The sequence below is a fragment of the Simochromis diagramma genome, unplaced genomic scaffold (assembly GCF_900408965.1).
Source record: "Simochromis diagramma unplaced genomic scaffold, fSimDia1.1 OVJJ01000061.1, whole genome shotgun sequence".
In the NCBI taxonomy this organism is placed as follows: domain Eukaryota; kingdom Metazoa; phylum Chordata; class Actinopteri; order Cichliformes; family Cichlidae; genus Simochromis; species Simochromis diagramma.
This window is the reverse complement of record NW_024386945.1, coordinates 1,851,048-1,878,790: the sequence shown is the minus strand read 5'-3', so window position 1 is coordinate 1,878,790 and position 27,743 is coordinate 1,851,048. Positions and strand designations below refer to the sequence as shown.

General features: G+C 41.1%; 1 protein-coding gene across 2 annotated transcripts in view; it reads left to right on the top strand.

Annotated features, from left to right (window-relative positions):
* plekhg5b (pleckstrin homology domain containing, family G (with RhoGef domain) member 5b) overlaps positions 1-27,743 on the top strand; it is a 76,610-nt gene that overhangs the window by 4,166 nt on the left and 44,701 nt on the right. For both annotated transcript variants that reach the window (XM_040038086.1, XM_040038085.1), the window contains one exon: positions 21,471-21,547. In XM_040038086.1, the coding sequence (XP_039894020.1) occupies positions 21,471-21,547 (77 nt within the window). Of the gene's footprint in view, positions 1-21,470; positions 21,548-27,743 lie in introns of those variants that run through there.

The following is a 27,743-nucleotide window of genomic DNA, read 5'->3' as shown; positions in this document are numbered from 1 at the left end:
CTTTAAGTCGTGATCTATTGTAAATGTAAAAAACATTGATTTCAGGTGCTTTAAGAGGCATAAGGGAAACTCACAGTATGCACACTGAGCAGGTGTTGTGGCCTTGCACACTTTACTGCAGTGTCAGTGTTTTTGTTTATAGCCACAGATCAAGTCATTGTCATAAACCTGCTGTCAGCTAAGGGCTTATTTTTCCCCTCTGTTCTCTCACAGAGCTTTTCACATTGGAGCACTTTTAAATGATGAATGACGAACAGAAGCTGATACGCTTCCCTTCTTACGCTCAGTCAGAAGCAGGTTTGTTAGGCTCACAATTCGGTTGGTGCACTGATCGTTGCCTTCAGGGGTAGTCTGTCCATGCAGTTTTGCATCGTCACACAGAGCACAAGCTGTTGGCCTCCGCTTTGCATTTTCATTCAGTTTGCATATGAAATCTGCCCCGTTGGTCAGCGTTGGATTGAAGTCTTGTTTTGTAAATTCACGCTCCGCATCACTTTGCCAACTTCAAACAAATAAAGGCAGCTAATGTGATCAAAAGCCCTTCCACGCTGTCAGGGCCTCATCATGTTGTAAATAGACCAACAGTGCGCTCGCTCACTTCAAACTGTGCAGCAGATAATTAGAGGGCCTATGTAAAGGTCACACACATGTGCACGCATACACGTACACACACACACACCTTCTTTAACCAGAAACATAACTGCAAATGTTTATCTCTAAATGTGTCCTTCCACACGTGTAACCTCCACCCTGCTTAAATGACTGTTTATGTGCATTGCAGCCTTCCCCATGACAATAACTGTACTTTTCAAGAATAAGTGTTTTTGATTCCCGTTGACTCTGTTATTGGCTTCTCAACCGTAGACCCCCTCTGCAATTTCAACCAGATTGTTTCAATTATGGGATTATTCATATCAACAAGCTGAAGAGTGGTTGTTTGTCCCTCTGAGCTGCTGGTTTAAGGATGGACTGTTAAATTACACCATGTCTCATCATGACTCACTCGCTGGGGATGGCCCCTCTACCTCAGCTTCTGAGGTTTTATATCAGCGCTTTTGATATCTTCAGAAGACATGTGGTAAAATCGACTCGTGTTTCAAATTCAGGTACTCGTTCACTTCTCTCATTCAGGTGTATGAAGACTTGATGATAGCGCTCAAGCAAGGTCAAAATAATTTGTGTTTGGGTTTGTTTTCATTTCGATTTGTGATAGAAGGGAAAGGTAGTGAGCAGTGTTGGGGAGTAACGGAGTACATGTACCGCCGTTTCCTGTTTAAAATACAAAATATGAGTAATTGTATTCTGTTACAGTTACCATTTAAAAAGGTGGCATTCAGAATACAGTTACTTTTTGAAATGAATGGATTACACGGCAGTATTTTCCTGTCTCACAAGGCTATGCCCTCTCTATTTTTGGTTTCCATGCTGGTGGAAACCCAAACAAAACACACATTAAGAGGCTCTAATGTCTGTGTCTCAATCTCGCGGCCCATCTCACCCTTACTTGCAGCCCGCATAATGACGTGAAGAAATATTTGTAAAACTTATTCACAAAAATTATTTAATATGAAGGCAATAGGCAGAGTGTTACAGGCATAGCCCTATAAAGAATGTAGTCTCATGGGCAGTGTAGTCCGTGCTGCAGGGAGAATGGACCGCCATACCCGTTATGTGTCTGTGAGCGAGGGAGGGAGAAAAGGGAGAGTGGAAAAGTACGAGCTGTCACCGAGCAGAAACGGGAGATGGAAGCATGTAAATATAATAACAACCACTGCAGCCAAAAAGAGTGCCTGACGAGCCCAGCTGTAAATAAGTTGCAAGATTTATTCATTATAAGGGGGGAAAGACCCGGGAATACTTAGTTAATGCTAAGAATGATTAAAGAAATTCCGATTTAAAAACCCTGAAAACCATAAACGCCCAAGCCTCAACTCTCGCGGCCCGGTACCAAACGATCCGGTGGGCCTGGGGGTTGGGGACCGCTGATATAAGGTATACGGTGAGATGGAGGCAGATGAGCCTCTGTGGTGAATTACTGGGACTTTAAAGCTTTATCTAAATTTACTTTAATTTCATTGGCCACTGGAATACAAAATCTACATGTATTGAATCAACAGTCAGATTGTATTATAAACAAGTTGGCTGGTTTTTTTGTTTGTTTTTTTTAATTGTTGTTTTTCAACCCTCTCTCTTATCAGGTCTCAGGTGTCGCCCCGTCTTGGTGCCTTATAAAGTCCTTCATGCCCTACACTGAAATACTTTATGAACTATTTAAAGATCTTGACACTTTTACAGTTTCTAGGGGAAGAATGACTCTGCAAGGCTGAGCTCAACCACAGAATACAGTGTCAATAAATTTTGTCTGCACATTAATGTTCCTCCTTCAAGGTGAACTGTAATAACTTTGGTGGGCCTCCTGACTTTTTATCAAGCAGTAGTGTGACTCAGCACTTTATTTTGTCCAATACTTTTAATCAAGCATCCACAAAGAATAATAACATCTCTGTCCATGTTGATTTTGTTACTGATTCCTTATCAGATTTCTGTGTATAGGCTGCGCTAAGACAGGTTTACATCTCTGAGTCAAAGAGTTAGGCTTGGAAAAAAGGCACGCCTGTTTCTCAGGTCTGCTACCAGTTTGACATCATTGCTCTGCAATGCACGACTGCCAAAAAGACCAGGCCAGAAAAACATGGCAGATAAAAGGAACTGATTAAGCATATGACTCTGACAGACTGAACAATCAGCCCAGTGTGGTTGATATCTGTTTCTATTCCTGTCAGTTCTAATTAGCACTGAATTATAAGTAAGTTAACTGGTGTTTTCTCTTTCTAAATCGCAGCCTAAAATTAAGGTGACCTCTTCATATATCTTGACTCGTTAAACAAATACTACAGAATCAAAGAGATTTGTTGAGAATGGCCTGAAATGCAGAAGAGGTGTAATAATACTCACAACCCGATATTTGCAGGCTGTGTTACACTCGACAAATGCGTTTTTTTATTTCTCACCTGAATTATACTCTTAAACACCTTAGTGTTGTTGGCATATTAGCATAGCGACATGTGCATTTAGCTCATAGCACAGTCTAACAGAGCTGCAGGCCCTGCAGAGGCTGCTGTCTTTCAACAGCGACTGAAGAGCTAAAAGCAGAGTAGCCAGACAAATGGTGCCCAACTGGCAAACTGACAGCAGTAATGATGGATAAAGAAATGTAATTTGTTTTCATTTAGTTGAAGACGAAAGGAAATGAAAACAGACAATATGTTGTGGTGATCTTCTCCATAGTCCAATAGTCCTGTGATCCCTCTGCGAGACTGCCAATAACCAATAAGTCACTTTCATGGTGTTTTGTTTTGTTTTTTAACTTTTACATATATTTCCGCCTGTGCCTCCGTTTGCTTGTTCAACCTGTACAAATGTGTAAAACGGCTCATCTGTCTCGCCTCCACCCTTCACCGCACCTTCCCCACACACAGCTGAGTCTTTCACCAACAAAACACACATGATGAAATAAAAAGCGGAGGAGAGTAGCGTGCGTGTGTGCAAAGCCATAGTTGACTCTAATTTACAGTCAAAACAACAGTCAAAAATACCCTTCACTTTTCTCTCATTTTGAGATGATGACGATGGATTGATGTTGATTTCAAAGAGTGGAGACATGTGCAAAGGAAATTTTGTGTGCGTGTCTGTCCGTGTTATGAGTGCCGGCACGACATTACAGAAAGCACATTGAATTATTAACCCTGGGATAGATTGGTGACCTGTCTGGACTGGGCCCACCTTTTGCCCGGTGACAGCTGGGTTAGGCTCCCGTCCAACCATGACTTGGATGGGTGAGTCCAAAAATATTGATTTAATGCGAAGTCTCTGAGATCATCATCCTTTGGCACAACCTATGTGTGATTGGTTATATATTAAAAACAAAAAAAGTTCCTTCAAATCTTATAAAGCACAGAAGCACAAAAGTAATAAAATATAAAAAATGGAGTCAAAGCAGGTGGTGTGCATCGTGCAAAGCACAGTAGCCAGATAAATTGTATCCAAAGAGTAGAGAAATGTGTCTCAGGCTCTGGATAGAATGGAAATGTGCCTCTTGCAAAAGACAGGTGAGTGATACATACCCTGAAACGTATCTCGGCAGGTTTGATGTGCACATTAATATGTGCTGCTTTTCCTTAAAAATGTATTAATCCATCCAACAGAAATGGATAGTCTTGCTGGAAGTTGCTTTTCGGTGAGGCAGAAACTAAATCATTTGTATTTTCTTCTTTTTTTGAGCATTCACACAGAGACGTCTTTAACTGCTCTTAGTTTGCTGGTGAGAGGTTAACCTCAGCCTGTTTGATGGGCCACCTTGCTAAATATAACCCCCAACCTCCTCCACATGGGCACGCACAAGCCTTCAACTGCACTCCCTCTGTCAACACTCAGACTTACACACTTTTTTCCCCCCTTACTGCTCACAGTCCAAAAGTCTCATTTACAGTCTTGTCATACTGCAGCCACTCGCTCACTCGTTCCTCAACACACCATTAATACTTTAGTGAGTGTGATCCTGTTGAGCAGCCAGTTCATTCAGGCTTGACACACTAGGATGTTTTGCTTGCTATTTTTGTCTTATCCTACTACGATTAGTTGGAGGTAGCTGAATTAACATTAATATTTGTAGTAATATCACCTCTAATTAGTGTGTTAACTTAAAGGTTTGCAAGCAGTGCTGTACTGGATTAAATGACTACTGAGGCATTTAGAAAATGTTCTTACTGCTAGGGACTTCCTGCATGGTGTATATAAACCAAATGCACTCAATAGACATTTTATTAGGTATACCTTGCAAGTACCAGATTGGACCCCATTTAGAACTGCCTTAATTTTTCATGGTACAAGGTGCTGGAAACATTCCTCAGAGATTTTGGTGCATGTTGACATGATGGCATCACACGGTTGATGCAGATTTGTCAGCTGCACATCCATGATGCAAATCTCTCATTGTACCATATCCACAAGGTGCTCTGTTGCATTGAGATATTGTGACTGCAAAGACCATTTGAGAACTCATTGTCATGTTCGAGGAACCAGTCTGAGATTATCTTTATAAAAGGACAGCAGCCATCAGAAGATTTGTGTATAAAGGCCATGAAGGTGGTCATAAAGGGATGGACAGCAAAACTCTGATAGGCTGTTGCATTTAAATGTTGGTGCTAAGATGTGCTAAGAAAACCATTACACTATGATCAGCTTGAACTGTTGATGCAAAAACGGGTTTTACCCATGCTTTTATGGCCTTTTTACACCAAGTTCTGACCCTATCATCCAAATGTTGCAGCAGAAATTGAGACTCGTCACATTAGAGAATGTTTTTCCATTCTTCTGTTGTCCAATTTGGGTGAGCCCATGTGAACTGAAGCTTCTTTTTGTTTTTAGCTGACAGTGGCAGCGGTGTGGTCTTCTGCTGCTGTGGCCAATTTGCGTCAGAGATGTTGTTTTGCATACCTTGGTGGTAACAAATTGTTATTTGGGTTGTGGCTGCTTTCCTATTAGCCTGAAAAACTCTGAACATTCTCCTTTGACACAACCAGCTAGAGATCAGCAGTTGGTGAAATACTGAGATCAGGGAGTCTAGCACCACATTTACTTAAATCGCCTTTCTTCCTTATTCTGATGTTCTGTTTGATCTTCAGCGGATCATCTTGAGTGACTCCCTGCCTAAATGCAATGAGTTGCTGCCGTGTGATTGGCTGAATATCTGATCAGCCAATCACACGCCTGTTGAACAGGTGTACCTAACAAAGTAGCGAGTGAGTGTAGAAGCTGTTAGCATAGCTTTGCATAAAGACTGTAAACAGGAAGAAATTAACCTTTTACTGCCTGATATGTTTTAGAAACCCAGTTTGTTTTTTACATACATATGAAAATATAGATACTTCTGTCACCACAATAGTGTAAAAGGAATCTTTGTTCCCTTGTTGCATGTGTATATTTCTTTTTAGGGATTTTATTGTGAAGGCTCACTTTGCACTGCAATAGAAGGGTTTCCAGCAAAGCACAGAGACAAACCTCAATCTGTCAAGTAGTGTTAATTAGTGAGCTATGGAAATGCTCTTTTTCCCTTTACTTTTGGACAGAAGCAGACCTTTGTCGTTTATTATGCTGACCATCTCCTGGCTGTAGCTACTTATCAGGCAGATATGATGCAAAGTTCTTATCAAACTCTGAGCATAACAAGTGTCAGTCAGGGTCAAACTGTTCCTTACAATATCCTGGATGATAAGATCAACATATTTCTTTGCAATAATAGGGCTGTCATCATACTACTGCTCCTTCTGCTGTTATCTTTACAGTACCAGAGACTGGTTGAGGACTGCCATTCATCATTGCATTGCTGAGAGACGCACACTTCGAAACTTTGCACTGGCATCAAGATTTCTGCCCTAAAAAGTTTACATTTATCAGATGGAACGATTGATATCCAGATCAGCTGTTCGAAATCCTTCATTTTCAGCCATGTTTTGTGTGGTGTTTATTTTAAGATGGGTGAGAATCACTCAAGCAGATGGGAATGCAGATTTGTAACACCTAGTCCACGGATGTTATACATGAATGTTCTGCTTAAAAAGCCAGGGGCAGAGCCGCTGAGCTTATAAAAACAGTTGCATAATGTCTTCTGTTTTTCTGAGATTCTTTGTTAAGTCTAAAGAAATAATCCTGATTATTTTATAGCGATTACATCAGGTTTATTTTTAGCTTGAACTTGTGACTTGACTTTTTTGGGGGGAGTAGGAGTGTGGAGATCAGAAATGAGTGTTTAAGAGGCAGGGATGCTGGTGGTTTTTAGTACTCGAGGCTACTTCTTGAAAGAGCAATGCAAACTGCTGGAATACCTATTTGTGAATGGAAACCTTTGTCAAACCTTGGCAAATTATACATAAATCAGGCTGTGTAATCTTGGTAGAAAATACAGATTCCCTTGCATTTTGGTCACTATTGGACTCGTCTCCAATCGTAGCCTCTGAAGGCAGTGGCCAGGATATCTGGATCCCAGATAACGGTTGAAGACTGGTTCCTGTTCCCTGTGCCAGTCATTGTTTATGAATGTAGCTAAATTAAAACGTGCTAATAAAAAAAGGTTCAGATCACCCTTTGGTTTTAAGATTGTGCGTGTGCACCTGCATGCAACAAAAGCCTGCTCAAAAACATGTGCAGTCAAACTGATCAGACTCTTCCCACAAAACCCAAAGTTACCTGTACCAAAAGTCTTTTCATAGGGATTAAACTTTGACTGGACCTGAACATGCACAGTCTGCCAGCAAACACCTGCCCAGCCTCTGAAAATGTGTTTTCACTGTACAGAAACCATTTCTAGATTCTAAATTACACACAAATATTCTGTGTATGAGATCAGCCCAAAAAGCATTCTAATGTCAGTATTGGTGCCATACCTGAGCAGGTATTTTCTGTTCTTGATAGGACTAAAGAAGTGTCTTTTTATTAAAAGCTGAGCTGATGGATGATGATGAAAGCGAGGCTAATATCTCATCTGCTTTCCGCTTTGTTTCTGTAGTAGGTGGAAATTGGCCCTTGTATTTGCTTCCCAGTTCTCATGCTGCACGACTGCACTCTTCATTAAAAGGGAAGCTGCGTGCTCAAAGCTGCTTCAGATTATTACCATATGTCTGCAAAGCCCAGCGCTGAGCAGAAAACCAGCTCCCATCCTACCCTCTAATTTCTTATCCCAAAATTGGACATGTGGGTCGCTATGTGTGACAACGTCCCTCCCTTCCCCCGGCCGGCGCAGCACATTCTCACAGTATTTCTTCTCCCATTTTAGATGCATAATAGCAGTGCATCAACCTTTAAGCAACCCTGGAAAATATTATGTCTTGATTTGATATCTAACTGCATGTTGGTTTAACCCTTCAGCTGTTTTTCCAAGATATTAGAGGATCGGAGTGCGTTGTTTCACTCGAGCGTTTTGCAACTGGACTCCTTTTGCTCATTTCCGAGAGGCTGATGTGTGCGTTCTACCTCCTCAGAAATATCTGAGCTCATGCTCCACAGAGCTGGTGCATTCATAAAAACTAATAAATCTTTCAGGAGACATAAAGGGCGCGGGCACTAATCAATGCAGAAAAATGTCAGCCTTTTACAGTTTGAGCAAAACATAAAGAAAGTCCGCTCTGGATGTAGGAGGAGGCCTAAAAGAGATCTTTGTGTCACCCAGTCCAAAAGCCATTGGCCCACATTGCCCGTCCCAGCATGCAACTCACCTCTGCATGAATAAAACACTTGTCTGATGGAGTGGGCAGAAAGCCCCCCTATCTCCAGGAGATCCTACACAGGGCTTTAACATGAGCAGCTTGCCTCACACACCAACTTTGCACAGTTTGAGAAACTTTGTCATGGATAAAGTCAAACCTCAGGGAAGGCGACGGCAAAGGAAACTTGCTCCTAGAGATGAGATGAGATGAGCAACACCCTTTTTAGCAGTTGGTTGTCTGTAATTTAGTTGGGAAAAGCTTGGATAAATGGATTAGAAGAGGACAGCATTTGGTGCTTGACAGCTCCTGGTGGGCGGCTTTAAGTGGATGATTAGCAGAGAATCTAAAAACCTACAGGATCAACAGGACGATGCAGTGAACAGAAGGTTCAGAGACATTTATTGGTCTTTGCTTTGTGGGATCAGATGCAGTATTAAATGTTGCTTATTTTTAAATGATAAAAAGTTTGTTGCAGTTACAGAATTGATACTGTTGTCCTCTGGAAATATAATTGTACTCGAAGGAAGTGCATTTGCTCACTTGGACTCGCTGTGAAGTAGGATCAGACTTAGACAGGAGGTTCAAAGCAAGTTTTAGCAAGCGCAAGCTGGATGAGGTAATCGTGCAGGTGGAGATTACAGATGAACATATTGGCAGTTGGCAAAGTTGAAAGCAGAGTTGGCTGGCAGGCTTTGTCTTTAAAAATGGTCAAAGAAAAGGGAGTAATAATTGTCTGCAGAGCTTCAGATAATTGTTCAGTGGGGGAAGGGGCCATGGGCTGCTCAGACTTTTCAATTTCACAAGCAAAGTATGGGCAAAAGGCTAAATTATATTCATTCCTGTAAAATATTTGCTTGTCGAAGAAGTCACAATGTTCCTCTACTGGAAGAAGCGTGGCGCGTACGAGTTGGAGGCTTTGCCATCTCCTTTCAGCGAAGGGTTAATGGAGCGCTACTCCTGGTCTTCATCCCTGGACGTCATCCATGATCTGTGTGGTAAGCTGAGGAACCAGGTCACCTGACTTAACTTTTGGATTAGTGTTTGTGTGTCTGGTTTTCTGCACAACAACACAAGGATGAGCATTGCATTGGTTTTTATTTGTTTTACTTTGGATTATTTAAAAGATTGAGATGCCACAGAAATGAATTAACCAGGCCCATTTCACTAATCACCACAGGGCAAATGTCTTTGTACACTTCAAAATGTACTAGATTACAGATTATTACAAATTGTCTGTCCCTGATCTGATCTGCTTTCTTTAAGACTGCAAAACTCAAAGCTGCTTTTTGGAACCAGCCTTAATAGTGACGGTGTGAATGCTGGCTCGCTTTGATATAGAACGTGTTTGTTGTGTGCACGTCTGAGAGCCAAACGCTAAAATCTTCACGCGCGCTCAAGTTTACGAATCTTAATGTGTCCAGTATGTGTCTGCTGAGAAAAACCCCACCAGACTGGTGACATTTAGGCTCAAATACAGTCTTTCATGCTAATTAGTTAATTAAAAATAAAAGGAAATTCCTTTGCTTATAAGATGAGCATTATTCATTATGAAGGAAAAAAGAAATGGACCATGCGCAGTTCAGAGCGTGTCCACTAAGTCGCATCCGTATTTCACTGATATGATCAAGTGATCCTTTAACATTCATAAGAAATAACTCTGCAATGTTTTATGTAACTTTTCTGCAAGAAAAAAAAAAGATCACTTTCATTTTGAGTGAAGTATTTTATCCCCATTATGGAAAGGCTTTTTTTTTTTTTTCCATTGCTCTGTTCTTCCGTGGAAAGCACTCAGTGACCTGGCATGAAGACAGCCTCACATGAGGTAGACAAGAGGGAAAGAGCGGATGAGACCAGCTTCACAGATGAAATATTTACCATGGAAGAAGTGCGTAACAGCACTGAAATCCTCCCCTGTCTCCACTCGGTGCCTTTTTTTTTTTTTTTTTTTTTTTTTGAAGTGGCACAGGGGCACTTGCTTTCCGCTGTGTCCCTTCTCTCGCCCCTCCCGATTTACGCCATTAGTGAAAGGGAAGTGATAACACACGGCTGTGGAGGAATGTTCTTCATCCTGTCCTCTTTGCCAGCCAGCCTTTTGGAAATCGCACTGCTTTTTAGTCAGTCTGCCTGCTGAGGCAGACCTGTTTGGCAGACGAAAGAGAGAAGAGAGGAGCCAAGAAGGGTACAGTCAGGCTGTGATCCTTACTTTCTTTTTTTCTCCATTTCTGTAATTAAGTCCTGAGCTTCTACTGAAAACATTCTCAACTGTATGTTAGCTGTCAGCTTTAGGATATTGTTACATTCACCAAAATGGAAGGAAAAAAAACAAACTTGAATCCAGAATTCAATCATTTCCATGGATTATCTTATCTATCCAGTGTTCTGGGAATCCATCCTACCTGGCAAACCGTCCTACCCGTTGTTTCTGCGCATGCGCACAACACAAAATTAAGTGGCAAACCGTCCTAACTTTGTGAATATGAGCTAGAAGCATACTTTAACAGCTAAAATTAAGTGGCAAATCATCCTAGCATTGTTAATAAGACCTACAAGCATACTTTAACGGGTAAAATGAAGTGGCAAACCGTCCTGGCTTTGAGTATGAGCTACAGCCATACTCTGATGGGCAAAGTTAAGTGACAGACCATCATACCTACTTAAATTTGTGCTAGAATGACTCTGTGACAGCAGAAATGTGCATAAACTACTTACGGTAGGATGTTTTGCCAAAGTAGGGTGGTTTGTCAGAACACCGGATCTGTTTTTTTGACATATTTGCAGCGGTTGAAATATGACCAAGAATCTAATTGTGCTGGCAACTCTGTGAAGCTGTACCACGGCACAGCGGTGCTCGACTTTTACACTAATGTCACCGTATTAAGAGGTTCTTTGTTACAGTGCTAACACGCTGATGTTTCGCATGCTAACATTTGCTCAGTTCAGCTGAAGTTGATGACAATGTCAGACGTAAACGGGATCACCTGATTATTACAGTCTGTCCTGAGAGATGTGTAAATATGTACAAAATTGCCACAAAGTTAAATTTCAGGAGAACAACCAACTTTTTTAACTCTATAGGTGCTGTGTAAAAGAATCAGTAATAAAAAAACTACAATAATAAATAAATAGTTGGATGTATAGCTTCTTTAATAAAGCAAAATAAGCCGCGTTTGGTACTGCTGAAGATAAATCATCTGTTACAATACAATACAACTTTATTGGCATAGCACATTTAAACCCAGAGGTACACCAAAGTGCTTCATAACATCCAGTAAAAAGCAGCAGCAAAATACAAATGCAAATGAGCTAGCAGGTGGAAAGCATTGATTAACCAAGCATACAAGGTAAGCAGATATCAAAATAAAACTTCAAAGGTAAAATCAATACAAAACATTGTTCAACAAAACAGAAGAAAAGGGGGTTGCATGAGCGTACACTTACAAGAAGCGTGCTCTAGATAGCCGGGAAGGCTGAACCGAATAGATAAGTATTCAAGGATTCAAAAAGTCTGCATCGAATCAGACACGCGACTAGCTCGTGGGAGATTGTACCCAGAGGTTAGGTGCAACTGAAGCGAAAGGATGGTCCCCTCTGGTCTTCAGCCTTGGCCTGATGATCTCAGTGCTCTACTAGGAATATACAGGCTGAGAAGATCAGTAAGATAGCTAGGCGCAATTTTATTTATGATGTTGCTGTTTAGCCTCTCTGTGTGCAACTCTTTGGTCTGTTTGCGCCATCAAAAGGACTTAAATTCAAAACTTTCATGAACTTTTTCCCCACACCAAATATCTCCGTCGATGGATGATTGTGTTACACTTTAGCCTCAAAGCTTTAAAACCTTATTTCTGGCAAAGTCACAAAGCCTTTAAAATGTTTGATTGCAGTTGTTTTGTTACAGTAACTATTGAATTTAAACTTTCCCTTCACTTGGAAATGAGCTTCAAAATTACTGACCGGTGGCGTTACCAAGATGGTTTCTGACTGGCTTCTGGAAAGACTTTGACTTTAGTGCTGAGGGGGAATCTAGAGCTAGTCATGAACCCAGTTACACAATCACAGTATATATTATGTAACACATCTGATCATGTGGTAATTTATCAGCTACAATTGTGGGCAAAAATTGGATAATGAAAGCTATTTTGGCCTTTTTGTAACATAAGCAGTGTTCTGAACAAATTAGGAGTAGTTTTTGTTATTTTAATTGCAGACTTTTTAAAAATTTTCTTAAGTGAGTCATAATTGAGGCTTCTAAAATCATTGGTTTATCCCAACATGTGCTTCTCGTACACTGTGCTAAGTGCACACTGGCATTCCTCAGGTCATACTCAGACACGAGTTCCAGTAACAGCAGAACATGCCTGTGTTTTGCTGAAAGTTAAGCACCAATAAAGTCCATAAAAGAAAAGCCTGACACAAAGAGGTCACAATAATAATATCTTGCACTTGTACCAATTACTGTACTTTCTGACATAAATGCCCCCAAAAATCTGAGCTATGCAGTAATCCCCTCATGATGCCTCTTAAAAATTGTGACAGGGTTGTGAGTTTTCTACTTTAACGCAAAAGTCACCTAGACCTTTGGATACGCATGGAGAGGCTGGAGAACGGTGCTTTTGTTCATTGCTATTAAATAACTGTGAAATGACTCAGCACAGTTAATCAGATATTTGTATTTTTCCACATCTTGTAAATTGAAAACTGTTGATTGCTTCCTCCACTCTTCTGCGGAACAGTTTACACTTGCTGTCCTGCGGTTTTCAGTTTTATGCATGGCGACCTCGGGTTTGTGCAGATGTGGTGGAGGAGGGAGAACGACGGAGGGAAAGGGTGGGAGAGTGTGCGATGCACATGTGTGGGTTTTTACCGCCACTGGGGTAAAACAACATTAAGAAGAAAGCCTGTGTTCTGCCCCCAGTGCCACTGAAGCCTCAGCATTGGAAACAGCTGCAACCTGCTCGTGATTTAAGGGATGCTTACCAGACCCAAACCCAATCCACCTGTAGAGGAACAGGAAAATAGTTGGGCTTTAGTAATAATGGAGGGGGTCGTTATTTACGGACCACAAGCCCCTGGGAGTGAGAATGAGTGTTTGAAATAAAAGGTAGTGTGGACATTAAGCAATTATTTCTAAAAAAGAATTTTTGTATTCTCCTTTTCTATTTTTTTCTTTTAAGTGATTTCTTGTCTGGTAGCCTTTTAAAAATAGCTTAATCTTCTGTCTGGGAGCTGAATGAGAGGATTCGACCAATCCCAGTCTCCCCACTTATGGACTCTCAGACCTTGGTGTGTTCCTGCCATGTGGATTCTCACTCGGTTGTATCCTATTGTCATACTGTCGAAACCATTATGTGTCTTTCTGTGAGTCTACATATTTGCAGACTTCTCGAACAGTCTCATCGCAAGGAAACTTGTGATGCTCTAATATTATATCTATAAATGACGTCATCTGGTTACTTTGCTGCTGCTCTGCCTTTGCAGAGTTTTAATGTTTAAATAGGATTTACCGATCTGTTCTCACTCCCAGAGGTAAAATACCGATGCCGCCAGAAGGTGCTGGTGTCCACGAGCTTACCAGTTTTGTTTTTTGTGACTGTGCACCTGTCCACTAAGAATGTTCATTACAGTGCAGCAACAACTATGCACGCACCCCAGACAGCAGACTTTAGAAGTAGAAGCATAAGAAGTATAACAGGAATGACTCCTCAGCTGTAGTGTCTCCAGCTGTCTGTGTCTGCAGCAGAAGTATAATCAAGGCCTCAGGAGGCAGGAGGGGTGGAAATGGACTCAAACACCACTGTCGACCAGGAGTCTGTGGTGCATGGGAGCTTTACGGTTTCCTGCTGTTCACCTTTGCTTACTTACTTTGGTTAGGTTTGAAGTTAAAATTGTAAATTGGGTTTAGTTATGTCCCTTCATTAATGCTGTTGCATTGAAAAAATATTTTTGATGGTACTCGGTGCATTTAAAAAGCAACACTTAGAAGTCCTGAGCAAGAAACCAGATCTGTTTCACTATGGCTTTGATCAATAGTGAAACAGATCTCCTAACACGTAAGCCGAGGACACTCTGCGGTCTCCTCTGAGGTGACATTGACAGAACAGCCGTGTATGATCTACGATGAGAACAGGCTGGATTTACATAATATTCATCTTAGCTGTAGTTTGCTAAAATGCATAGCCACTTGACAGTCATAGGCAGAATGCTATTAATAGACCCAAAATATAAAGTCCTAAAAAGGCAACTGTTAAACACTGTTTGTACTGATTGTATGTCCCATGTGGAGCCCTCATTAATGCACCCATTCAAGCACTACAGCTGTGACTTCCATTAAGTCTATGAGGGTTTAGTGATTAGGCCCAAGGTGGGAGATTGAGAGACTGATACCAGCGTTTCTGTTTTCTCCAACCTGATAAATCAGACTTGCAACTGGTCCTGACCGAGAAACAGCCCAGCACATAACTCCCTGCAAAACTTCTGTTTGTTGTCTTAATCCTTTTTTCTAAGGACTGCAGGGAGGTTTTGCTTTACTTGGACAGAGCCAGATTAGCTGGCCCCCTGATTCCAAACTTTATGGTAATGAAAGCTAACTGCCTCCTGGTTCCAGCTCCGTAAGTTTTATTTGGCCATACAGATGAGGGTGATATTGCTCTTATCATTTAGTGCTGCATCAATAAACTATGTGGTCAAGCAGTCACCAAAATAGCTAATATGCACTATAGCAGTAATAAAGCAGCACTATTGCACTTTTTAAACCCGTCCTTTCCTTAATTTTTTTCATATCTACACTTAATTTGGGAGATGGATGGAATTTATGCTAATAGCATTAACTATTAGCGACTCATCTCCACAGCTCTGGCTTCAATCGCCCAACTTTTCTGTCTGCTGCGCCACGGGTGCTGATATGTCCGTCTCTATGCCAACTTTCCCTGCCCGTATGGCATCCACCTGTCTGCCATCTGTGTTTGTCTCCCAGGAGTGCTTTCATATCTATCTCCTGGCAGAGAGGGGTGTGTTGCGTTACACGAGGGGGTGTGGGAGTAGAGGAGGCCGTTAAAGTCTCTCAAAAACAATATGTGAAGACGAAGAGAGGAGCCAAAGTCTGTGCAAACGCAAACACAAGTCTCACCCTTTCTCCATGTACCATGATGCGACCGCACCAAACAGAAGGCAGCACGAAGCATTCTTGAGATTCCTTGTGAAATTGTGCCGAAGGCTTACGGTTAAACGCGCGCCCAGCTCTGTCTCTGCCCACCTCATGGTGAAGAAGAGACTAGTGAACAGAGTGAGGCGTGATCGAGTGGTGGCTGAACTTGCTGAGAGTTTCATCTCAGACCAAATCTTTATCCTGCAACTGAGGTGTGCTGGGGTCACTGACCATTTGTAAAAAACCCTCCTCCCTGAGCAGCCTTGGTCCTCTCATAGGTTGTTTGGGACAGTAGCCTGTGGCTTTGGATTTCTCTGTTTAATCTAATACACTTGGAAGTTGATGTGCATTTTTGTTTGCGAATAAAAGACAAAACACAAGTGCCAAAGCAATGAATGGATTAAATGGCGTGTTTATAATCTGCTAATATTAGCAGTCAGCCTAAGCAGCTTACAGTCTGTAGTAGGGTTTGAGTTTACGCTAAAGCCAAAGAGTGCATGTGGACATTACAGCAATATCTTTTTATTTCAAATTTGTTATTATTGCATTTGTTTTATTTCATTGCATTTCACTTTGTCTTGCCAGTTCTTTGAATTGCACTATTCATTAAAGTGCGACATATTTAATATTTAACTGACTGATTGGGGCAGCTAAAGGTTATAATGAATATAGTTAGTGTTTACAACTGGCAGATCCACTGTGTAGTATCTCCCTGCAGTGTATTAGCCACTTCTCCATGTCATAAGAGTTTAATGTTAGACTATCCTGCAGGTCTTTAGTGGATTTGGACAATGCCTACATACCCATCTGTACCCATACCTTTAACTATTCTAACAATTCCAAAATTCGGCTCTTAATTCTCACCATAACTGCGTATTTTCTCATGCACTGTGGAGGAAAAAAAGTATCAAGAAGGTAAGCTAAGCAGCCAGACATGGTTTAGTTTGAATGATCTTATGCATTTCCATCTATACTCGCATCACCAGAAGCTAACGAGCTCTGCAGTGCAAAACAAGAACAGCACTGCTGCGAGATCAATTTCTGTGTGTGAGTCAGAGGTATACCAGATGGCAGAGTGACAGCCTGTGGCAGTGCAGTTGTGTAGGCTCCCATTGTGCTAATGGTAATATGGTAATGTGTTTTGCAAAAAATAAATAGATAAATAAATTAATAAATATTTTTTTGATATACTGGGTCAACCTGGAGATTCATACATAGTAAACACGTAGTGTGCTCTTTTTTTTTTTTTAAACCTAACCAGCGAGCCAGTGAAAAGGCTGCAACCAATGATTATACTTACCTTCAGTTAATCTTGTCTCCTTTATAAATAAAAGTGTGGAAATTATAAATTCTCAGACTTTATTCATTTTGCTATTATTGGTCTGAACAGCAGTCCAGAATTATGAGGTGTTCAGTATATGATGGTACAGAAAGACTGACATTTGCCTGGGCTTGTAGCAAGCGTCTACATTTGGTGGAGAAGTGAAGAGACTGTTGAAGTGTTGGAACATCATATTCATAGATGCATCATTCTCATCGCAGAATAAGGACAGGCAGACTAGTGTGCATGATTAAATCTGGCCTCGGCTGCTTTGGGCTTATTTATGGGGCTGGTTTGGATACCTAATGTTTCTTTGCCTCGGGCATTGTCTCTCTGCGGTGAGCAGGCCGGCGGAGAGCTGTGTGGATGGGATGCACCCCTGTCTCTTTAGTGTGCGAGCTCATTGTCTGCTGTCACGTGTGTGCGTGTATGGTGTGTGCTCGTGTTTGCTTTTGGCTTAATCAGCAGTGCTGAGTTCAGAAATTCCAGTTCATCAGAGAGAGAAAGAGGGAGAGTCAGCAAGATGTGAGCAAGTAGGAGAGAAGATGGAGGTTTGGCACATAATGGTGTGATTATACGATAAAAGGAAGGATGGTCATGAGGAAGAGGGCTAAGGAGAGGAGAGCTTAGCACTGAAATGCTATATTGTGGGTCGAAATCAAGGCGAGAGAAAGCCATCCATAAAGCTGCATTCATGTGTTGTGTTCCTTTTGTTGTGGCAGTGTTACTGTTGGCCAGTTGCATTGTGTCAAATCAAGAAACGTACCTTTCATCGCAGCTTTGCTAACATTTCTGCACATTTCTTTATTACTGTTCTGTGCTGTGATTATCTAGAAGGCAGTAATAAATTACACCGTTGCCAGTAAGATGATTTCTAGATGGTTTTGTATGTTGAATTCAAATCTGAAAGTAGATTTGAACCCAACATTTCAAATTTGGATAAAATCTGTGTCAACAGAATTTATGCAATGATTAGACTCCAGTTCTAGTTATCCTGGTTTCTTTTCCCTTAACTTTTCTCAGGTCCTGTGTCGGCTCTTTGTGGAATTCTTTCCTTTGTTTCTTTTGACATGATTTACAGTTAAGAGTTCATCTGCTATAGTTTTTTTAGGCCTGCTACTTCGTCTTTTCTCCCCCACTTGTCTAATTTCCTTTATTTCTATGCTGCATGCTGCATGACATGCTGCATGACATGGTAAGATATGGCAGGTTTTTTGGCTAATAGCTCTTTGGAAATAACCTTGTTGGTGCAAAAATGCTATTTTATATCTGACAAACTGCTTTATCTTTGGCATTTTTAATTGATTCAGCTAAATAAATGGGAACAAATGATACTTTTGCCACGTGCTGTACAATACAAGAATATCTAGCTCCTTGTAAGCAAAATGTAAAGAAATTGTAATTCTTTTCATTTATCTCTGCATGTAAACGAGCTTAATATAATTCGGTGTGTTACCACTAGTGTATATACTTGAATTTTTCTTCATGCTAGGAAGGGGAGACTTCCCTGTGTCTCTCTCCTTCCTTCCTTCCTTTCCTCCTGTGAGGTGCACGTATGCAGCACCACTGCACAATTAGCAGTTAGCGTTATACATGTGGATAGCGCTACATAAGTCACGAGTATTAAATTGTTTCCCTACACCGACCAACTTTATGTCTAGAAACTGAGAGTGAATCCCTCACTGTCTAGCTGCTTTCACATATGTACATGGGAAAACTCAACTAGCTGTCTTTAACCTGGCAGCACACACGTACAAGGTGTGTGTCATGCTCGCTATACCATGGTAGAGTAGCCCGGGTTATTGTCGTGATGCCTACAAAGTGAATGTGTGTCCTTTGCCTAAACCAAAAGTGTATCCAAAAGTGAGAATGTGACTCATGCAGATAGTTTGTTTTATGATAAATGTGATGAAAGATCACTTTTGGACAGTACACCAGCACACCTGATTTGCCTGGCTGTAGTTCATGTGTGAAAATGGTTTCAGTATGCTTATGGATGCTGACCACAAAAAATACAGTGGCCTTTTGTTTTTTGGATCTTTCTCATTGGTGGAGCTGGAAAATGTGGCCAAAAAACCACTTTTGCAACTGGCACAGTTAAACCATGAAGAATACATTTACAGGCTGCAAAAAGATCTTGAGTATGACACTAAATGTTGTGTATAGACCCTTTCCCTTAAGTTGTGGTTGGCCAACCAAGTTTATTTTTATTTATTAATTTATTTTTTAAACCATAACCAGTGTCCAAATGTTTAGGTCCACTTTGGATTTTGTGTGTTTACTGCTTCACCTCCCTGCATTGACATCTGAGATCACACCGATAAGCCAAGTAACATTTGTTTTGTGGACGACTGTAAACTCTCGCTGTGGTAAAGACTGCTCTTCCTCTTTGGGAAACTCTCCATAAAAGCTGGAGGCTCCCTCTGTAGCCTGCTGCTTGTAAACCCCGAGGGAAACATTAACCTGAGGCCCGCTGGCAGAGGCCACTGTCAGAGCTGAGAGCGCGTCTCGGCCTGCTCCCAGCACAGCAGACACACAGGAGAGGCCCATTTTCTTCTTTTTTTTCCCAGAAGGTGGTGGAAGCTTTACAAAACAGGCTAGGCCTCTGCTCTATCACTTTAAATGGCTTTAAGGGTCGTGAAGGTGTTTGGGTCACTCTTTCAACATCTAAACTGTTGTTTAGATTAGTTGTTTACTGTTGTTTACCGTCTAAACAAGTAATTTCAACAGTTTAGGTGTACTGGCATAATTTTTTACACACATTTGGTGTCCCCAGAAGGCCAATCTTCATGTCTCATTACTGACATCCTGACTTTGTTTAGGGTTAAAATGGATGATTTTAGCTTTAGAGCATCTCAGCAGTGTTTTTAATAGAATATCATGAATTTTTTGTACATATTTGTGTCAGATCTACTTTAATGTTAATGTTTGATGTGTATGCGTTAGTCCCCGTAGGGAAATTACTCCTCTGCATTTAACCCATTCACCCAGTGAAGCAATGGGCAGCCACCAATGCAGCGCCCGGGGAGCAGTGTGTAGGGACGGTACCTTGCTCAGGGGTACCTCAGGGTAGCTGTTCAGTGGAGTCGAACCCCCGACCTTCCGATCATGGGGCAACCACTCTACCTACTGAGCTATCCCTGCGTTGCGTCGTTACAGTATGTCCTTGTTGCTCAAGTTTTTAACTCTTTGCTCCTTAAAGATGACATGTGAGGACCTCCCTTGTACCTTTAATAACAAGACAGCTTGGTATCTATCACAAATGACCATTAGAATAGGTTTGGGGTTTTTCCAAGGATATCCCTACTAAGGTGATCACTTTTTGTTCTGGAAGCAGGCCAGAAATATGACAGAATATGACAGAGTTCCTATAAGAGAAACAAGGTTGACCCCTATTGGGCATCCAAGAGGGGAAAAAGTTGAGGCACATAGTGCATTTCTGGTTGGGACGTTTTGTTGCTCTGCTGAAAAAAAATTATCACAAAAACCTATTACAATATATTAAAAACTGTTTTCTGACCAGATACTTATAAAAATTAAGTTTTTCTTATCAGGGCTTTGCGTGCTATATGTGAACTGAACATATAAATATGACCTATAGACATGAGCATTTTATCCTGAGGACCTTGGGACAGTCTCACCAAGCTGCTAACATGACTCTAAACCCCGAGTCCACTGTTGAGTAACTTGACTGCACACAGGTTGACCCTTCCCGTCCCAGCTGGGAAACCTCTGGCTCAGTGGTATGCACCAATTACAATGTTTTTCCGTCTTCCTCACCAGCACCCTTTACCTGTGATTGCAGCTGCAGCCAAGTGGATGACTCAAGGTGACTCGTTTCTGTCTGCGGGCTGTGAGCAGGGCCTCGTTTCTGTGATGACAAATTGGTGTTTTAAATTTGACCTTGAGTTCAGCCACTAAGTGACTTCATTTCCTAGCACCAGTCCTCCTCTGTTTAATGTTATTTTATTGGTGCAAAAATAGAGACTAGATTATTAGTGAAAGTTTTACTAAAAAGTCCTGTCATGTGTGGAAACTGCAGATCTTTTGGAGCGAGGCTCCTTCTGTTTTACCCTCCTGGCTTTTACTTTCTCCTTTCTTCACATGTATTCTCTGCTTTTCTCATTAAACGGTCAGATAAATATTGGTGTGCTCAGGGCCTCTGTTATGATATTTTTATCGTGTGTGTACATGTAGGAGATGTAGATGTAAACACTGCCTTTTATCGTGCCCCCCGGTGTAGCGATAGCCAGCTAGTAAGTAGACTTTAGAAGTTTATTTGACAACAGTGATTTGTTATTGTGCAGCAGAGTGCTGCGAGCTTGCCCATGATGAGTGCACTTTTGTACAAAACCCAGATTGGGGCTTCCTCTCATTTGCTCCATTTTCTTCCTGTCTGTTCTTGTCATTTCTCTCTGATCTCCTCCCAAAAACACACCCCACCCTCTTCCCTCTGTTTACCTTCCCTTCATGAAATCTCTGTAGCCGAAGTTCTTTTTCTTTTTTCTTTCTTCCATTTTTTTTATTACGTGGCTTCTAGGTCTCTATTACTGTGTGTTTCTTGTGCTCGTAGTCGCTCCATCCTTATGTAAACACAGGCAGCGACTTTTAGTCTCGCTGTCTGCAGTACGTTTTTAAAACTTTACCAAGAAAGGTGTGTTAATGGACGTGCTGCTGGCTGGGTGGCTGGTTTGGTGTTTTTAGTGATACAGAGGGAAGTCAAACTGACCCGTGTGTTCTGTTTCAGATGAGAAGCCCGTCCAGGAGGACGATGGGGTGGTGTGCCAACATCCCGAGTGTCCTGAGCGGCGGAGGGCCTCTAAGGTAAGATCCTTAAGGCTTGAAAGGCTGTGCATGGACACATTTCACTTGCAGTGAGATGGTATAAAAATGATTATTGGCGTAAGTCCGTTAACTAACTGGGGCAAGGTCTATGTCTGCAAGGACAGGCTGCAGGGAATGCAGTTTTTATACCCAAACTGCAGCTCCTCCTGGTAATGTCTATGTGTGAATGCAGAGCATCATATTATTTATTCCTTACATTAATTGGACTTTAGCACAAAGTCCATACAAGCTCTGAACTGGCCACCAGTTAGTTTTAAGCAGTTAAATGATAATAACACAATTAAAATTATTTCAAGCAATTCAAGCGTAAAAATCCTGGTTTCCAGCGTGATGGAAGAAAAGATCCACACTACTGCCACATCGTCCAACAGCCGAGTCAGAAACAGTGATGGAAAATCATGTCCGCAGACACAAAAATTAATCAGGTTACTATATGACTATATTGAGGTGTTTTGATTTAGCTAACAGTAGCCATCACAATTTGTTTGTAATGTTAGGTTTTTACAATATTTTCATGAAGTCTAACAAGCTTACTATTATTTATTACCTTCAGCGTTATGCGTCCATGTCACCTGGTTTTACACCCGTGTACATTTGTGAGTAAATTTAAAGTCATCAGCAGGTTGATGTTATATATAATGTGCTTATTAAATTTTTGTCTTGGAGTTTAATGAGGAAAAAACAAAATGATGAAAGATACCAAAATGCCATATACCTGCATTATTTCTTATGTCCAGCAGGGGGCGAGTACTCTGATTCCAAAAAGAAATAGTCAAAATTAGCCCTTGTTTCCCTAACTATGACCTCAGTAAACACTAAAGTTACTGGTTTCTTATCCTACTGCGTTCAACACAATTCTCATTTTAAAATGTATGGTCCCACTAGAGTCAAAAAGGCCCATAAAGGAGGGAATGGTTTCACGCAGATTTAGCTTGTAATGAACGCTATGGCCACATTTATGAAGGTATTTTGCTGAACATAGCTATTTGTATGCATTTTGGCCTTTTCAATGAAAAGTGAATACTGAAGATTACTGAAGATGGCGTTTTGGAAAAACTCTTGTCGAGGTAAAGCTTTTTGAAAACTCCATATGTGGGTTTATATCTGCACAAAGAAAACAGACTTGAGACTGCGTACATGTAGCTGTATCCTGGCATATCGCTATCCTATGAATGTGGAGCAAGATGGCGACAATTGACTCTTTATTTACTGTATGGATTGTGCATGAAATGGAGTTGATGACTGAGCCTTACAGATGCTGGCAGGTGTACAGAGCAAAGTTTAGCCATCCACTTGTGTTGATGTAGTTCTATAACAGACAGCTGGACAGGAGTGGTGTCAGGTCTTGACTTTATCTTTTGGGACTAAAAACAAACTTAGTTCCATGCTACACTCACAGTAAAGGAAGTACTTGGGGCGGATGGATGAATCACCAAAAAGCCTGACTTGGACATAGAGACCGCTGTTTGCATTCCACTTCCTTCTGACAGTCAGATGGGTTTCTTTAAACCATAATGATAATGGTTGTTTTTTTTCTAACCTTAACCAAGAAGCTATTATTTTAACCATGATGACGAAGGTCCTCTAACATTAACAAACCGGTAATTTTAACCACCACACGTTTCCCCATCTTTAACAAGTACTTATTTTAACTCAGACCGTGAACATTCCTCAACCTGAAACAAATCTTTTTTGCGCCTAACCTTAACCAAAGTTAACCTGGTGGGATTTTAATACAGATGTCAGAGAAGTAAAAGCTTTTGTGTGACATTCTGAGCGAAGCTACACGGGATGTGATTAGTAAGACGTCCAATGTCTTAAACTACAAATTAAAAAACTTTGTAATGAAAAGGCACAAACCCTGACTAACTCCTCTTGGCCTGAGTGTATGAATTTAATTAGATTTAGCCTGACAAAATGCTGTTGTGGTACAGTACTGCGAAAGGCGAAGCAGAGTGGGAAATCTGCTTTTCTTCTTCTTTAGGTGTTAAAAGTGGCGTGAGTCTTGGGGCTCTGTGTCTGGCCACCAGACTGTGAAATGAATTATTCCTTTGAAGCCACTGGTTTCTGAAAATGGGAGTCTGGCCAGAAGACCAAGGGAAACCGCCATAGTGTCTGGCTGGTCACTCGCTAACTCTGGTTTGTTTTGGTTTGTCTGCTCTGCCCTGACGTCTCCCTCCTGCCGCTAAAGCTGGGCATTAGACAGATTTCCTATTGAAATGAGATGTTGTCTCCTACTGTCCTCTCTGTGGAAACAATGGAAAAGGAAGATGACACGGAGAAAAGATTTTGAATTCAGGCAGGCCTCTGGAGAGAGAGATAGAGAGACGAGTTATATATAGTTTTTCTCCATGGCAACTGAGAATAATGAAGTGGGGGGAAAGAAGAAAGATACAAAGTGCTTAACCTGAACTATTCACACTGTCTCTTTCCTTTCTCCCCACATAAGTCTCCAAAATCCACTTTTCCTTAAAGACAAAATCACTTCAGACTGTCTGGCCCCTCTTGCATGACAAAGTCTGTCCTGTTTTTAGGATTTGTGTGCCGAGTTGTAAATGAGGCAGGAGGCTTTCTCCTTGGTCAGGGTCAGGCTTGACGTTATTATGTAAGGAGATTATAGAAGGGCTTGTATCCCAGTGCGGACTGGGACAGACGGGAGGAGAACAAGGCTGACGGCAGATACAAGGTGTACGGTCTTTTTAGGTAACACAGAGGCTTTTATTTACATTGTGTTTCAAACAGTTATCACCTTCTTCAGATCGCTAAGCTCCATTAAACATTCAGATGTTACTAAACTTCTTCATATAAACTTAAAAATAATTCAATTATTTGTGTATTTTCAAGTGACGGACTAAAAAATGAATCCAACACAAGTGTTCACACTGCAGTTCCTCCGATGCTCATCTCCAAAAGCAAATCAAACCTGTAGACTCCCATGTGTAGTTACAGCCTAGAATATATTTTTTTGTTTCTGTGCTTACTAGCAGCTAATTTCACCCTTTCAAATTACTTTTTTTTTTTTTTAATAGCACAGACTGTTAAATGGTTTCCAGTCGCTCTCTGCTTTGTGACTTTAGGTTAACTAATTTGATTTGCAGGACCTTTTGACCATGTTTGTTTGTAGTCTTTGTGACTTTGAGTCCTTTTAATACAGCAGCTAAAAAAAATATGGCTTGCTGTGCAGTTAATTGTGCAAACAGACCAATGAAATTTGAAATCACTGAATCTATAATCTGATGGGTTTTTTGTTTTGTTTTTTCTTTTCTTTTATTTTGAAGATGAATTCAAGTTTTAGTTTTTTGTGTTAATTTGGTATTTTGCTTATTAGTGTCTCAGCTGACTGCAGGTTTCACCAATCTTATAAACGGTACATTGCACAATGACTGAAACTAGCACCACTGAATATACAATGGGCTGGGAGGTCAGTTCCTTGATCGTTAATATGCAAATTCTCATGACCATTGATCAACCACTACTGATCAAGGCCCATTGATCAAAGACCATTGATGAGGATGTGCACATCCTGGACAGGGAGGAACGCTGGTTTGAGTGCGGAGTCAAGGAGGCCATTTACGTGAAAAGGGAAAGACCATCTCTCAATCGAGGAGGGGGCCTAAGGGTACATCTTTTACCATCTTTCAGTAATGCTGTGATTGCAGCCATTCCCCAACTCTCTGTGAATGGTACTCATGGCCATTGATCAGCAGTCTTTGATCAATGGACCTTGATCAGTAGTGGTGGATCAATGAGAATTTGCATATTAATTATCAACTGACCACCCAGCCCATTGCTGCTTCAGTGGTGCTAGTTTCAGTCATTGTGGAATGTACTGTTTATAAGATTGGGGAAACTTCCAGTCAGCTGAGACTGAAGCGATCACTTGGATGAGTGACGAAACGTTTCTCCCACTGAAAGCGCTACATCCAGATCAACAGAATCAACCTTTTGGGATTTACTTACCTGGATGATTGAGCATGCATCAAGACACTTTGCTTTGAGGGGTTTTTGAAGTCTGTACAGTGTATACAGTACTACACCCATATTAACTCCTGTTCGTGAATAAAGCAGAGATGGACTCTGCAGTCAATAAGTGCACTTGAATTGTATTTCTGTTTTACTGCTAATATGTAATAATTCCACTTTCAAAGTGTAAATATTAACAAGAGTTCATTATATTGAAAGACTTAAATGTGCTTAATGGAAAAAGTGGAAGAAACTACCTGCAAAGTGTGCAATATCTACATGTAAAATATCTACAGACTTTATCTTAAGGCAAAAGAAATGCGTTGCATCTGTTTGATTCAATCTTGTACCATCATAAAAACAGGTTTTGTAAATATATAGTACTCTATATACTAGACACATTAAAATCAAGCCTCTAAAAGCCACCTGTTGGCTGTATAATGAGTAGCAAGTGAATGGTTTCAAATGAAAGACATTCATTGAAAATATTGTTTTAAGTGAGTCACTGGTGTTATTCTTGCACCTCGATCCTACACTGCCTGTTTCTGCTCTAGTGAGGAGCGGATAACCCAAGATGTCACAATTCCTAACGCTTCTGGTAACTGTATACTTTAACTTAAGAACATTGAGGGTGAGTCATTTTACATTTTTTGGTTTCCAGATCATGAAAAATCATTTTTGTTGTGTACTGGAAGATGTTGTGATATTATTCATGCTCACAGCTGTTGCTCAATAGTAGAACTTGTATTGTCTGTAACAAGCTTTAAGCAGCAGGGGGCATTTCATGGCCGCCCTGACCTCCAGGTCTGCTGCTGCTTATTCTCCTCCAAAGCTCAGTCTGACTAGCGAGAGCCACATTTCTCAGAAGAATTTGAGCATAAATATATCCCTCGACTTTTACCCACTCCACCCACGAAACCGATTTAGACACATCAAAGAAAGCATTTTTTTACTAAATAAAAAAAAACACATTAAACTTTTATATTTCACTTTAAGAGTTTTTGAAATGACTCCCAATCATCTCTTTGATATGTCGGCAGCTTGGCAACAAGCTACACTGCAGGCACAAATGCATAGAGAGAGAAAGCGAGTCTTGGACTTGTAATGCTCTTTTTCAGCTGTTTTATTCCCAGGCAGGCTTGCCTTTAGTCTCCTCCTGCTATATATCAGCTCCCTGGCGAGGCTGTGTCACTTCTAGTCGCAGCATGACTGGCTGGGACTTGAATGAGTCCACCTGGGCCATAATTTACTGGAATCACACCAGGTGTCATCCTGTACTTGTGCTGCTGTAGCTCAGCTGTGCCACCACGTTGAAAAGCAGAGCTCCTAAAGGTTCCTAAAAGGATTTTAAATGGCCCAACACATGTGTTTCCACGGGTTTTTTGCTGGCGTGTTTGGATACTTTTGGTTTCCTTAAGTCAGAGGGATTTGAAATCCGTCTGCAGGTGTCTGTCTGAAAGATAATGTTACAGAGTGGGTTCTCGATTGAGGTGGTGGGATACGGTAGTGCGTGCTGGTTAGTGCTCACTGCTAGTCTGAGCTTGCTTGCTGGATTGAGGTACAGACAGAGAGGAGTTTATTATCCCCCTCCTCCTTCGCTTCTATCCCACCGGTCCCCTTTATTTCCCTCCCTCCCTCCTTCAGGATTGACATGACCAGACAAGATGACTCGCAAGGCGTGGGTTGCTTTGCCAACGGGCCCCTCCCAGTCCAAACAGCTGGAGGCACAGGGATAATGTGTAGAAAGTGGAAATTGACAGAAGCACAAAGGATGAGGAAATGTTTAAGTCAGCTGGATCCCCCTCGGTCTCTGTACGTGCATTGTGTGAACTTTCAGCTTCTCTCTGTATGCTTGTGTCTCCAGCTACTCTCTTCCAAATAGTTGCTTTTTAATGTGCTCCAGGTTTGGACAGATCTGGGTAAACGGCATCATTTTTTTTAAGCAGCTAGGACATGAAATAATTCTCAGCAAGATCGAAACTAAAGTGTGCTTTTATTTATTGTTGAATTGAAGTAGAAGTGAGTTTATATGACTGCTCCCTTGGAAGGCTTCTGTAACAGGGATTTTGATCTCAATGGGACTTCTTAGTTAAACCAAATATTAGGAAAAGTGGCAATAGATTTGCTGATAACGTCTAGACGTAAAAAGATGTATGAATCATTTTAAATGCAGTGGAAGAATTCCCTCTGTCCTGACTCATGATGATATAGG